The 15,519-nt window shown below is 37.3% G+C and overlaps 1 protein-coding gene across 4 annotated transcripts in view; it reads left to right on the top strand.

Moving 5' to 3' along the window:
• tnpo1 (transportin 1) overlaps positions 1–15,519 on the top strand; it is a 100,354-nt gene that overhangs the window by 65,586 nt on the left and 19,249 nt on the right. For 3 of the 4 annotated variants that reach the window (XR_009513099.1, XM_059974590.1, XM_059974592.1), the window contains 7 exons: positions 2,147–2,318; positions 3,538–3,624; positions 7,036–7,143; positions 12,109–12,267; positions 12,347–12,434; positions 12,552–12,650; positions 14,757–14,852. Coding sequence is in view for 3 of the 4 variants with exons in the window: in XM_059974590.1 (XP_059830573.1) it covers positions 2,147–2,318; positions 3,538–3,624; positions 7,036–7,143; positions 12,109–12,267; positions 12,347–12,434; positions 12,552–12,650; positions 14,757–14,852 (809 nt within the window). In the remaining variant the exon portion in view is untranslated. The remainder of the gene's footprint in view (positions 1–2,146; positions 2,319–3,537; positions 3,625–7,035; positions 7,144–12,108; positions 12,268–12,346; positions 12,435–12,551; positions 12,651–14,756; positions 14,853–15,519) is intronic. The other variant, XM_059974591.1, reaches the window with a different exon arrangement.

The raw sequence follows: 15,519 nt of genomic DNA, 5'->3' as shown, positions 1-15,519 counted from the left end.
TTCATGGGTTCAATGTCCATTTAAAGATCAGGTGGCAGAGGGAAAAAGTTGTTGGCTTCTCTGAATGATTCGCTGAGTGTGTGTGCTTTCAGGCTTCTGTACCTCCTTGATGGTAACAATGAGAAGATGGGTATGTCCTGCTTGGGGTGGGGGGAGGTGTCCTTAATGTTAGGACGCTGCCTTCCTAAGCCACTGTTCCTTGAAGATGTCTTGGAGTGGGGGAGTCAAGGACTAGAGGGCACAGCCTCAGTACAAGGATGTCCCTTTACAGCAGAGATGAGGAATTTCTTTAGCTAAAGGGTGATAAATCTAGAATTCATTGCCAAGGATGGCTGTGGAGGCCAATTTATTAGGTATATTTTAAAGCAAAGGTGATAGGTTCTTAATAGTGTCAAAGATAATGGAGACTATGCAGGAGAATGGGATTGAGATGTAAGTTTGATTCATGTCTTATTGCATCTTTTAACAATTTAAGTAGAACTCGAGCTTTTAAAAATTGGAGTTATGGATAATTTATTTGATAGTGTGGTATATTCTATCTAAATGTACAGTGAGAACAGTTTCAGCAATTGGCAATTGCATGGTCATGTAATTTAAAATTATCTGCCAACTGTAAGCACTGAATATATTGACAGTAGCATATGATGTAGTTGAGAATTTCACAGAGGTGTTAACTGCTGCCTACAAGTCTATCTGAATTCTTTGTAGAGCATGGGACATTTTTCTGAGCTCATCCTCCTAGAGCACCTTGTCAGCCTTTGGGAGGTAAGGCTGGGGAAGGAACTCAACTCCCATCGACGCTGGAAACATTTTTAAAAAAAATCCTCGTATTTATAGACATTTAAAATCTGCTAATGTTTTGCTCTAATTAAAATAATATTGAAATAATGAGAAGCATGCTTAGAAATGATGAGGGTTAGAATAAAAAAATAGTAAATGGATACTGGCTAGTTTGCTGCAAATAGTCAGGCTGAGAATCCCAATTCCAATGAGGATTCTGATATTCTGCCAGGCCTGGTTGGTATAAGAATCAGAATAGGTTTATTATCAGTGCAGAGATATAAAATAAATCATGTAAGAAAAGGAATCCTGAGGTAGTGTTCATGGATTAATCAGAAATCTGATGGCGGAGGGGAAAAAGCTCTTTCTGAATCACTGATTGTGGGTCTTCGGGATCGATGTACGTCCTTCCTGAAGGTAGTGACAAGAGGGCACCTCCCAGATGTTGAGGCATTTCAGAGATGGATTTCTCAGCTTCCCATCCAGTATTACTACTCAACTCCATGTGAAGTTCGGTGACTAGGATCTGTTTTTCATTCTTCCTGCAAAACTGTGATTATGTCTAATGTTGCTGAGCACACCCAGCACAATTTTATCCAGTATTTATGATGAGAAAATCCTCATTATTGATCAACTCCAAAACAGATGGGTGAATTATGCTGGAGCTGGATCCAGTTAGTAGATTACATTGCCAGCACTAGTAGACTTCACTGTTATTAGCCACAATTTGTTGCATTTTTCTTGTGGAAAACTGGTAACTAGATTGTTGCCTGGTAATCTTATAGTGGGCGAATTGGCAGCATTTTGGATCAAAACTTTGCATTAGGAAATTAACTAGCTGGATTTTTAATGGAATTATGCCAAATATATTTTTTGCACTTGGCCATGTCCTTTTTGCAGGTTAGTGGGCTGGGCTGTTACTGGATTCTGTGAAAGATCCCGCAGGTTATGTGTGTATTTTCCAGTTACTTTCAGGACTAAATTTCCTGTGGTGGCTAATGGGTACTCTAGTCCTCTGCTCTGAAATGGTGGCTACATCCAAACAACGTTCTATATGTCTCGTTCCCAACTCTGTTCAATTTGCTGTATTTCTGCGCATTTTTTTTTAGTAAGAGGTGTTTCCTGGTTGAAGTTGGAACAAAACTCAAGGGGATACCAAGTCCAAGCCTTGGTTTTAAAAGAAAAAGTTTTTTTGGTGGAATAGTACTGCAGGATTTGAATGCTTTTTAGTATGTTGTGTTTTTGTGACTTTGTGGAGTGCTTATGATGTGAATCTTGAATTGTAATAAATAGTATGTGTGACTGATTTTTAATGATCTCTTAGGGAAATAGTTTGTCAAAAATACATTTTTTTTTTGCTTTCCAGTGCTTTTGCTACCTTAGAGGAAGAGGCCTGCACAGAGTTGGTGCCATACCTTGGTTATATACTGGATACACTTGTTTTTGCTTTTAATAAATATCAGCACAAGAATCTTCTTATTCTGTATGATGCTATTGGAACCCTTGCTGACTCGGTTGGACACCATTTAAATAAACAAGTAAGATAACTGCTGCAACATGGTCAATTACCTTGAATCATTACTCACCTGGAATCTCACCTCCAAATTGTTGCAGTGATTCTAGATTATTAAATATTTTCTGAATGGGTCAAACGCTAGCTATCACATTGTTTAACCTACCCAATTTTAGAAATTCCACTTCAAAATGAAACTTAAATTAAAAAGGGCAAGTTAAGTAGTTTATAGTTACTTATGAACAGAAAATGATGTAAAAGAGAAAAAGATTGGATCAAAAGAAATAATACAAGTCAAATAAAATCTGAAAGCTTATTCTAGGTGTCATGGAGCATTGATAATAACAAGCAGTTTTCAGGAAAAAGTATCACTATACTTGAATGGAGATATTGCAACATTGTTACTGTGTATTTATGAGGGATGATTGATATGTTCATGGCCTAAGGTAGAATGCGTCAGTTGTAGAAAACCTAGCATATTTATTTTTCAACATAGTCCCCTCCTACATTTACACACTTAGTCCAGTGGGCGTGGAGCATACAGATCTTGGACCTCCAGAAAGTGTCCACAGCAGGGGTGATTGATAAGTTCGAGGCCTAAAGTACAAGGAGATGAGTTATACAGCTTTTGGTATATGTACATGAGTTATTAGACAAAGTTCGAAGTTAATAACTCATTTCCTTCTACCTTAGGCCACAAACCTATCAATCACCCCGATGGGTTATTAACTGATGAGTTATTAATTTCAAACTTTGTGCATAATCACTCCAGAGTTTAACTGCATGTGCATGTAACGAGAGCTGTATAACTCATCTCCTTCTAAATGTGCTAGGTTTTCTAAAATTGACTCCTACTTTAGGCCATGAACTTATCAATCACCCCTCGTATTTAGTCTTTATAATCAGATGAATAGTCTAGCTTCTTGCCCTGTCTTGTATTTTAATGTCAGCAAGGTTTGATGAGACTTCCGGGTCTGAGGAATTTTTGATAACTTAATGATTTCCATGTTAAACTTAAATGGTCTCTGGAAGTTGGTCCAGGTTTATCTTTGAATAATAAAAAGAAAAGTGATGGTCTCGTTGTTATCCAGTCAAGACTCTCCTTGTCATAAGAAATAGACTGATACTGTTCAGGGCAAACTTCGTGTCATAGTTTGTGCTTGCCAATTTAATGGAAGTTGTTTGTGCAAATAATTTACTGTATTTCATTAGAGAAGTAAAATTAATCCTTTCTTTCTTACAAGGAGTATATTCAAATGTTGATGCCTCCACTCATTCAGAAATGGAACATGTTGAAGGATGAAGACAAAGACCTTTTTCCCTTACTTGAGGTACATGAAGATTTAATGTTTAGTATCAAGAATATTAATATTAGAAGTGGATTTTCCTAAAATGGATAAAAAGGTCTGGAGTCCACAAGAATGCTACTGGTTGCTTCCTAGACTGTGTTGGCTTTACATTTGTAATATTAATCCCTTTCTGTTCGGTTGATTTTAAAATGTTTTTCATTTGCCTTCTACCTTCCATTTCATTTCATGGCTCACTGTCTTTCTGATTTTTCTTGCTGTTCTTTCCCATGTCTAAAACTTTTGAAGAACCCTTATAGTGAATGTTGTTATCAAGTACAACTCTATGATGAGTCCTGTATTTTTTTTTCCTTGATTAACAGTGTGGTTAGTTTAAAAGTTCTGTTTATTCCCTGCTTCCTGTCCTTTATTGTGCTCTTTGTAACATTATTGAATCAGTGTAATTTGTCTTTATTTTTTCCCCCACATGTATTTCTCTCAAACTTGAATTTAGTTTCTTTCTAATTCAGCTGCTTGCATGATTCTGTGTATTAATATAGTAGGTAATTGTTCCACCATGTTGAAAGCAACTTGTCTTTCCAAAGCTAACCAATAATTGACATTACTCCTAATGTGGTATTACAAGAAAGATTAAATTCAATTTGTTTAAATCATTGTTCATTGCCAACAGTAGTTTCTTCAGATCATTGTAGTTTAAGTACTGATATCTTTCTACTCTGATGAAATTGTTTTGTTGTTGGGTTTTTTTTCTCTCTGCTGGCCAAATTTGTCTGGCATTATAACTATGCCAAATGAAATGGCCAAGAATTCATTTCACTATTTCTGGATTCAGCTGTTGCTTTCACTCGTCACTTTTGTGCTATTAGAATAATCAATTTCTTGCTTGTATGTGAAATTTTATGATCTCCCCCTACTGGCAGGTATGACTTGGCATTTTTGCTTTAATCACATTGTAGCGGTGTGCTACACGCAGCACTAAAATTACGACACGGAGTCGGTAACTGCAGTCGAAGGAAAAACTTTATTCGAAATCTCCAGCCTCACTTCTAAGCCTCCCTCAACCTGCCCCCCCCCCCCCCCCCGTGGCACAGAGGCTCCAAAGCTCTGTGCTCGCAAATCCCCGCAGGCTATCTCCCTTAGCCGGAACGCTGGCTGATTGTGAGCCGGTTCGGATGTGCCAGGAAATGGATCGCCACAACATTACTTTTCTGTTGTAAAAATATTGCCTTTTGCAATTAAATTTTGATAATGTTTCTGTAATCCATGCTTTATTTCTCCACATAATTTCTGTAAGTCTTCAATTAATGTTGCAATGAATCAGTTTTCAAGTGTTAGCATCTTTTGTTGACACATTTCCTTTTGTTCTGGTACTTTGAAAATAATTTCGTGAATAATTTTGCATGCTGCTTGCAATTTGTTACAATTACAAGAAGTAACAAAGTTGGCTTTCAGTAACTTTTCTCTAGCTATATATGATCTCAGTGATCCATTAAAATTTAGGAGAACCTCAACCTTTAAGGCTCAAATCTTTGTAGATAACAGGAATTATGTTTCAGCTTGTTGAGGATGTCTTCACTGTTTTTTTTTTGAAAGGGAAACATTCTTTGTATTTCCTTTTGATATTTTTTGCCTTACTGCTCAGACTGCAAATAAATTTCTGTATTTCTGTTGCAAAAAAATTAATTTTGAAGTTAAGTTTCATTTTTGTACTGCATTTGTTAAGTCAGGTCTTCTGTTTAGCAAAACTATTATAGCATGGTTTATCTGTTAAGAGATAAATGCTGTAGATGGTCGAATTCTGCAAATGAAAACAGTGCTGGAAAGATGAGAGCTAGGCATTGTCTGTGGAGTTATGCCAATGTCCATTTTTCAGAATGTCCATTGTTTGTCCTGTTGCTTGTTCGACAGAGTAATGCATCTAAGGCTAATTATTAGAAAGATCAAACCTATAGCCTTCATTCCTTGTGCCTCCCAATATCTGATCTCATTTGTCTTTTTGTCTATCTTCCTCCAATTCTGATTTCTTGGGCATTCCTAATTTCCCTTCATCCGTTATTGTCAATTTTTTTTTCTACTACATAAGTTTTGTCTCAAGATTTCAATTGCCTAATCCTCTCATCTCCCACTTCCTCTATTGTTTGAAAGCTGCTTGGAACTGTTTGAAAAGCTTAAAGGTGCCAATAATGCAAGTTCTTGATGTATGAGAGTAACATTAGTGATGAGCAATCATGTCTATCATTTACTGCTTTGTTTTCTTTTTATTGTGTTTTGTTCTTCAAACTATATCTAAGAGATCAAACATGTTTCCTGTAAGCATTGCCACTTAATAGCAAAGAAAATATTTCACTTATCTCTGTTGAGGGAGCAAGCATGTATGAAGTGTATATCTGTAATTTGGATGTCTCAATGTTAGTGGAGCAATAGCTGCCCATCTGCTGTCTATCTCTTCTTTAATCCATCTCCAAGTATAAAAATCTTTTTCACTGTAGCTTTCCAGAGCATCCTGCTGATCAAATTATTGAACAATAATGTCAGATAGACTAACTGGTGTATTGTGAGACTAATCCATTCTTTGAAAACCTATATGAAATAATTGGATAACAATTGTTAAATAAGTGACTGGGCTGGTATTTGGTGTCCAAATTTGTGGATGCAAAATGTCATAAGTATCAAAAATATAATATCGTTAGAGCTAGAAATAACCAACTGTCTCCCTGCCCCTGCTCCTCCCCCACTCTTACCATCTCTTAGGACATAGAATAGTACAGCACAGAAATAGATCTTCAGTCCACAATGTTGTGCCAAATTAAATAACAGGTCAAGTACTCATCTAAGTTAATCCCTTTCACCCACACAATTTTCACATCCTTCCATTTCCTTCACATGTATGTGTCTACCTAAAGTCTCTTGAATGCCTGTATTGTATTTGCATCCACCTGTACCCAAGGCAGCACATTCCAGGCACCCACCATTCTCTTGAGTGTTAAAACATCTTACCTGCATGTCTTTCAATTTACCCTGTCTTCTCATATTAAATACTGGCTCTCTACTCCATCCAAGACTCCAGTAATCTTGTAAACCTTGATCAGATCTCCCCTCAGCCTCTGCCAGTCTGATGAAAACAACACAGATTTGTTCAAACTCTTCTTATAATACATGCATTCTAATCCAGACAGCATCCTGGTAAACCTCTAATACATCTTCTCTAAAGCCATCCTTCCTATAGTGAGATGACTAGATGGCACTAATCTGAATTAGGAACCCCTGCTTGTTTTGAAACTACTTTTTTCCTAGTTTTTACTTACTGAAATTATTCAGGAGAGGTTAATAAAGGAACTATTTCAAGTATGTACCTCCCTATTCTTACCTATTATTTCTAAGTTGTAGTTGACCAAAACTGGCATGGTATTAAATTCAGTCTTTTATATATTCCAGTGCCTGTCTTCTGTTGCTACTGCCTTGCAGTCTGGCTTTCTTCCATACTGTGAACCGGTATACCAGCGTTGTGTAAACTTAGTCCAAAAGACACTTTCACAAGTTATGGTAAGCGCAATTGTGCTCATTATTGTCTCGGGATGCAACTTTCACAAGATATAGTCATTTGTTTCCTAAAGAAATTTTTAGTCATTCTTCTGCATAGAGTCCAGAGAAACCTCATACGGATAACCATTATAAGATTTTGCTGACAAGGGGAATAATTGTACTGAATGACACAGCTTTGTTAAAAGAGGAAATTTCAAGTGGCAACAAAGGAAGTGAAATCTATACAGGTTGAGTACCCATTATCCAAAATGCTTGGGGCCAGAAGTGTATTGGATATTGGATTTTTTTTTGAGATTTTGTAATATATAATGAAATTGCTTGTGATCACCATTTCCAATTCTGAATTTATGTGCTACTGATCAGCAGTCTTTGTCTTACACTTGTTCATCACACATACGTGAAATGGAGACACTTCTTTCACCCTTATTAGGAAGAGGGAGAGCCTGTGGTATGTCGAGTACCAGGTGAACAAGTGGTTTTTGGGATACTGCAAGTCTGTGTCTTTGCTGTTGCTTTGCACACTTGAGTGATCGGTGATGGGATGCTTTTTTTTGCCAGTGGGGGGAGGGGAGATGGTTGCTTGCTGCCACCTACATGTGGGAGGGAGGTGAGCTGGGGGGGGGGGGACTTTGGGGTTCTAACATTTAACTGTCATTCATTCCTTGGGGACCTTCCTCTGTTTTCATGGATGGTTGCGAAATAAAAGCATTTCAGGATGTATATTGTTTCATTTCTCTAACATTAAATGTACCTTTGAAACCCTGATGTACTTAACAGTAAAAATTATTACATACCATTTAATGTAATGAAAATACTGTAAAATGTGTGCAGGGTAACAGAAACAGTACAACAGCATCAGAATACCTGAATCAGCTGTTGTTCAGCAAGAAACAATGGCAGGCTTTCACTCTCCACCTATGATGCCCTGTTTTGGTTCAAATATTACAATACACTGTTCAAAATTCGAAGCCTATTTATTATCAAAGTATGTATACATTATACAACCTTATGATTTGTCTCTTAACAGGCAGTACTGAAACCCATGATAAAAAGACTGTCAAACACCTCATTGTCACAGGAAAAAAAATCAAATTGTGCAAACAATAACCGCAGGCAAATAACATTCTGAACTGAAGACCTTAAAGAGAGTCTGAGACCCATAGTTCAGTGCAGAGCCAATTAAAGGTCTTGGAGAAGCGAGTTGAAGCAGCCCAGTAGGGTGATAGTGAGATGATATCAGCAGAATTTTGAATCCATCTGGGTAGAGATTAAGAATAGTAAAGGGAAAAAAAATTACTGTTTGGAGTTGTCAATTGGCCACCGAATAATAGCGTTACAGTGGCACAGGCAATAAACAGTGAAATATCTCAGGCATGTAAGAATGGAACAGCAGTTATAATGGGGGACTTAAGCTTGCACAGATTGGGTGAATCAAGTTGGATGGGGCAGTCTTGAGGAGGACTTCATAGAATTCATCAGTGTTGGCTTTCTTGAACAGCATGTTACTGAACCTACAAGGGAATGTGCTATCTGAGATCTGGTCCTGTGCAATGACAGGTAAAATTGAGTTTATCATACAAATGGAGGGTGGAATAGTTAAGTCTAAAACCAGTGCCTAAACAGTGGAGACTGGGAACACAGGCTATATGGTGGGACGGTAGAGGAACAGTGGAAGTCTTTCAAAGAGATTTTTCTTGGTGCTCAACAAAAGCATATTCCAGTTAAAGCAAGGACGGTAAGGGTGGGGAGAGCCAGCCTTGGATAACTGAGGAAATAAAAGAAGGCATCAAACTAAAAGCTCATTCATACAAGGTCACCAAAGATGGTGGGAAACTGGAAGAAAAGGAAAATTTTAAAAAGCAACAAAGAACCACTAAGCAAGCAATAAAGAAAGGGAAGCCAGATTATGAAATAAACTAGCACAAAATATAAAAATGGATAGTAAAAGTTTTTATTATTACATAAAGCAGAAAAAGGTGGCTAAAGTGAATGTAGGTGCCTTGCAAGACGAGAAGTGGGGAATTAATATTGGGTAATGAGGAAATGGCAGAGGCTTTAAATGGCTATTTTGTGCCAGTCTTCATGGTGGAAGACACGTCCAAAATGCCAGAGAGAGATGTAATGGATGTGATGATAGGCAAAAGGCAGGTAACGTTAGGCCAGTTAGTTTAACATTTGTGGTTGGGAAAATGCTTGATGCTATCATCAAAGAAATAGCGAGGCATCTGGAAAGAAGTGGATCCATCAGGCAGGTTCTGCATGGATTCAGCAAAGACGGGTCCTGTTTGACAAACTGACTGGAGTTCTTTGAGGATATAATGAGCATAGTGGATAGAGGGGAACAGATGGACATTATCTCCAGAAGGTACTGCATAAAAGACTTATCTATAAGATAAGGATGCATAGAGTTGGGGGTGTCATATTAGCATGAGTGGAGGCTGCACCTGGAAAACTATGTGCAGTTCTGGTCTCCTTACTTGAGGAATGATATACTGGCTTTGGAGGAGGTTCACCAGGTTGATTCCAGAGATGACAAAGTTAGATTATGAGGAGAGATTGAGTCGCCCGGGTCTGTACTTGCTGGAATTCAGAAGAATGAGAGGAGAACTTATAGAAACTTAAAATTATGAATGGAATAGATAAGATAGAGGCAGGAAAGCTGTTTCCACTGTAGGTGAGACTAGAACTAGGGGACATAGCCTCAAGGTTCGGGAGAATAGATTTAGGACGGAGATGAGGAGGAACTGCTTTTCCCAGAGAGTGATTAATCTGTGGAATTCCTTGCCGAATGAAGCAGTGGAGGCTACCTCAGTAAATGTATTTAAGACTAGGTTGGATAGATCTTTGCATAATAGGGGAATTAAGGATTATGTGGAAAAGGCAGGTAGGTGGAGATGAGTCCCTGGCTAGATCAACCATGATCTTATTGAATGGTGAGCAGGCTCAATGGGTCAGCTGGCCTGCTCCTGCTCCTAGTCCTTATGTTCATCCCTCACCTCTGGCCCTGACCCCTGACATTTTCAATCTGGCCCCACACCTAAATCATCATCCAAACATTGGGTTCATTTACTTCAATATGCTCTGGGTTCTGGCTCCCTCTGATTTGGCTGGTACCCAAACTTTCCCATTCAGTGTGATGATTAAATCGTCATCTAAGTATCTGGTTCAGTTGCTTTGGTCTGCTCTGGAGCCTGGATCCTGCCACATTGATTTGCCTGTACCTGACCTTTCTAATTTGGCCCAGTGTTTAATTTGATCGAACTTCATGTTTTCCTCACTCCCAGCTACAAGCCCACTGTCTCGCCTCAGTTCTGCCTCATCAAACTGCCTCCAAGTGCGTAGACAAGTTACAGGCTATTATTTGATGTACCGTATTCGTATTTTGCTTGTTTTTTTTATGTTTTAGGTGTTTTTTTTTATACCTTGCATAAAACCTAATCAACATCAGACTTGTCCTGGTATTAGATTTTTATCAGCGATAATATTTGAAACTCATCAATGAATTACTCTGCTGCTTTGTAATCAGCAGATGCTTTGTCTTTAAGTTTTTAAAAATCTAATGCCATGCCTTTTCTTAAATTTCTGCAAACTTCAGCTTCCTGAATATTCACAGTTACCTTCCATTTTCTGTTTGTCATGAAAATTTTTGCTTGTTTCACTTTCAGCATGTGTTTACTCAGGGAGCTGTGCATCACCTGTGCATCACCCAGCACATTGTGGAATTTTCCATTTGTGACATCATGTCAGTGCTCAGCAGGTTTTCAGATTTTGGAATTTAGGATAAGGGATACTCAACCTATAGTTGATGGAAAAATGAAAAATGTAAAATATTATCAACAAGGCAGGTGGTTTAAACTGAGTAGCGTTTTACTATGCTCCATACTGAATGAAAGTGCTCAGTACTTAAATTTATGTTCCATAAATACAGTCAGCCCTCCTTATCCACATGTACAGACTATTTTTTTCTTGTCATTATTCCCTAAACAATACAGTTTAGCAACTAATTACATAGCATTAACATTGTATTAGGTATTATAAGTAATCTAGAAATGACTTAAAAGTACAAGCAGTCCCCGGGTTATGAATGAGTATCGTTCCTGATTATGTCATTATGTCGGATTTGAATTCAGAACAGGTACATCTGGTATTGTTTAGCGTCAGTTAATCAAATGTTTTTCTTAGTATGTAGTACTTTTTTTTACCTTTCCATGCATATAAAACACTTAAAGAAACATACGTATTTCAATAATTAAACCACTGCATTGCTTAGTAATAATTGTAGTTTTCATCAGGGCAGAGCCTTTCACATGCTCCATTAAAATTGTTCTGATCGTTGACCGACTGTAGCCCAACACTTTTCCAATGACTGATGGAGTTTCACCTCTTTCCGATCGCTTTATTACTTCCACCTTATTTTCAATCGTGACCGTGATTATTTTCGTGAACAGAAACACTGCAGATTCAGAGCTGCACTGTGACAGGTTAAATAAAGTCCGGGGTTCCGCTGGGTCCTAGGGTCTGCACTGAGACAGGTTAAATAAGGGACTTGATCATCCGCATTTTTTGTATCGGGGGGGGGGGGGTCTCTGAACCAATCCCCCGCGGATAAGGAGGGCCGACTGTACTTGAACAGATTAAATTGATTTAGAATGAATAATGGCTACCTTTTAACTTAAAGCTGTAGTCAGCAAACATTGAAATGTTTTTGTAGTTGTCATCCTCATCTTTATTTAATGTTGTCTTTAATTTGATCTGATGGGAATTATTATTTTCCTTGGAATTTGAGAATTGTTAATCTAGGTCTTTTGACCTGTGGTTTAAAACATGGTCACAGTGGAAGTAAAATGAATTTTGACAACGAAGTTGATTTAATTTCATATTTGTGTGTAGTGTTTGGATTGCATCTAGCATTTTTAAGCAAACATATTTCATTGTTCTGACCCAAGTTATTTTATTGTATTGCAGTTGCATGGCTCTCAACCTGATCAGTGTGAGGCGCCAGATAAAGATTTCATGATCGTTGCACTTGATTTATTGAGTGGCCTCGCTGAAGGTCTTGGAGGAAGTATTGAGCAACTAGTAGCACGGAGTAATATTTTATCGTTAATGTATCAGTGTATGCAGGTTAGTATTATTTTATTGCAACGGAACTAATCATAATGCCCAAAGAGAAACTGAAGCATAGGTTTTCTTTTAATTACAGGATAAAATGCCAGAAGTACGGCAGAGTTCATTTGCTTTGTTGGGTGACTTAACCAAGGCTTGCTTTCAGCATGTAAAACCATGCATTGGTATGTCATATTTTTGATTGTATATCTTTTTCATTGCTGAATAATATGAAATTTCAATTGGAAAACAATTACAGAAAATATCTTTAACTTACATATTTTGACTTTAACCTTTTGCAGCTGACTTCATGCCAGTTCTTGGAACTAATTTGAATCCAGAGTTTATTTCAGTGTGCAATAATGCTACATGGGCAATTGGAGAGATTTCCATTCAAATGGGTTAGTATTTAATGTATACGCATCGATCTATGGATTTGGTAAGAAATGTATTTGTAGAGTTGTAACTCAGAAGTTCTTAAACCTTTCTGTAATGTTTCTGGAAAAGGAATCCAAAAGTAATCACCATGTTCTTTCCATTTAGTATTGCATTTTCTTCTGCTTCAGTTTTTGATTTTTCATTACATGATGTATTTGCTGATAACTGGCAAAACGTACCGTTACAATTGTGATGTTGCCATTGTGTGAATAAATAAGTTACACTTACAAACAAGTACCAGAACCACTAAGGGGGTCATTCAGCATCTGTGTAGGCACATTTCAAATCACTGTTATTTCATCAGCTAAGATTTGCTTAAGAATCTCTGGAATTTTCTGTTTTGGATCTCCAGAATCAGCGCTCTCTTTTTACTTAAATTTCTCTGAACTATTCTCTATTTTAAATCGATGCTTTTGATTCTTTCATAACAAATAATTTTATTATTACCTAATTAAATGCTTTATTTTGCAGACAAATAGAGTAATAAAATTTTGCCACCTCTACATCAGTGATGCTTCCAAAATTATAATATCTCCTCCATATTGTCTTAGAGAATTTACTGGATACAAAATGTTGATGGTCATAATATTGATAATTCAGATGCTTAAATTAATCCCAACCTTTCTTGATAAACCTATGTATGAGAAAGCAAATGATAGTAATCTCCCATCTCTTCTGGATTTGTGAATAAGTTATTGCTATGTTGAATGCTACCTGAAAGAACTATTTGTATAAGATGTGAGTGTATTCTGGATTTTAAAAAAACTTCAGTGGCAGTATGACCACTGGTAAACCTTTCTTGGTCTTGGTTAGGCTCTTGATAAGTGGTTTAACAACGTGTTGCTTGACTTTATCATCACTAATTTACTTGTTCCAGGTGGGTTTGAATGCTATTGGTATTCTACGCATTCAGCTCACTGCATTAAGCTTTAATGGAATTGGTTATTTGGGGCTGCCATTCTCCCTACTCACCAATGTCCTTGGTACTTTTCCGATGTATATATTCCCATTTTGTTGTTCTTCCAAAACCCAGTTGGATCTACTTTCATTAGACTTCCCTTCAATCAATTCATCCACCTGTTGACCTTGAATAACAGTGATAGTAACTCAATTATTAGTGGTTAGTCAACTTTGATTCCATGTTCCCTATGAGTGCCTGCATTTGTTAAAATTTAATATTTTCAGTAACTGAGCACGTCCAAAAGAAAGGTTGGAGAGGATGTTAGAGTGCAAGTTGTCATGACCCTTGTGTAAACTGATGACAGAGCTATGACAAAAAAAAAATGGCAATTGGTTTATTATTGTCACATGTACCAAAGTATAGTGAAAAACTTCTGAAGGGTCTCTGTCTGAAATGTCAACAGTTTACTCTTTTCCATAGATGATGCATATCCTTCTGAGTTCCTCCAGTATTTGGCAGGATTTCTAGCATCTGCAGATTTTTTCGTGTTTGTGAAAAGCTTTTGTTTGAATTCCTCCCACACAGGTAGTAAAAGGGAAAAGGAAAATGCAGAATAAATGTTACAATTGCAGAGAAAATAGTGCAGGAAGACAAATAAAGGGCAGGGGTCCTGGCAAGGTAGAATGAGAGATCGAATTAGTTTTAGTGCAAAAGTGGTTGATTCAAGAGCCTTTTAACAGCAGTGTGAGAGCTGTCCTTGAGCCTGGTGGTACGTGCTTTCATGCATTCGTATCTGGCTTGAAGAGGATAACTGAGGTGGGAGGGGCCTTGGCTGCTGTTCCAAGGCACTAGGAAGTATAATAGAGGGGAGACTGGTTTGTGTGGTGGACGTCTGTCTACAAGTTCTTGCAGTCTTGGACAGAGCAGTGTCCATACTAAGTGTGATGCATCTGGATCAGATGCTTTTTATGGTGCATCTATAAAAGCTGGTAAGAATCTTCAGAGACTTGCTGAATTTTCTTAGCTTTCTGAGGAAGCAGGGTGTTCCAGTTTAATTGACATACACTTATTTTTCTTCCTTTTGTCCTTCAAATGCCATCTCCTGAAACAACTGTGTTGAATATCAATTAGCCTGTTAGCTCTTCATTCAACTATTTTTTTTTACTAGGGATTGAAATGCAGCCTTATGTTCCATTGGTCTTGCCCCAGCTGGTGGAGATCATCAATAGGCCTAACACACCAAAAACATTACTGGAAAATACAGGTAACTCGAGTAATGATTTTGTAGCATAACTTGTTAGGTAGATTGCTCAGCAAGTATATTGTAAGAGACTAAATATTTTTATGGTGGACAAATGAGCATTAACCACATCTCTTGTGAAGAAAATGTCAATCTGTTGGTAACACCCCAGACTTGGTTTGATCACTTTGTTTCAGTTTAATTATTCTTTACAGGGTTATCCTATAGTCGAGGGTTCTTTGAATCTATCATTAAATATGATTTCACTATTTAATAGATGGTGAAATGAATCATTACAAGCATCAAATTTAGATCAAAGCATCAAAAGTTGTTATAAAAATTTACAAATCTGTTCTGGGGGAAATTCTAGCTGAATGTTTTACTGCCTAAATAGCGTACCAAATTTGATTAAATTCACATACTTCAAAATATTACATTAGATTTGAGGCTTGTAAGGACATGATTATTAGAATAAGCTTGTGGATTTATAGTTGGGCTCATAGTTTACGATTACAATAAAACCAAATTATAATAGAAAGTTATGTGGAGACATTTTGGATTTGAATATCAAACAACATAAGATTTTAAATTATTATTTACTAAGATACAAAATGTCTTTATATACAAGGTGCAGGCATTTCATGCAAGGCCAACATTTATTGTTCCTCATTTGCCTTAAGGTGATTATAAC

This window comes from Hypanus sabinus, chromosome 7 (assembly GCF_030144855.1).
Source record: "Hypanus sabinus isolate sHypSab1 chromosome 7, sHypSab1.hap1, whole genome shotgun sequence".
Classification (NCBI taxonomy): domain Eukaryota; kingdom Metazoa; phylum Chordata; class Chondrichthyes; order Myliobatiformes; family Dasyatidae; genus Hypanus; species Hypanus sabinus.
This window is presented reverse-complemented; position numbering and strand designations above follow the sequence as displayed.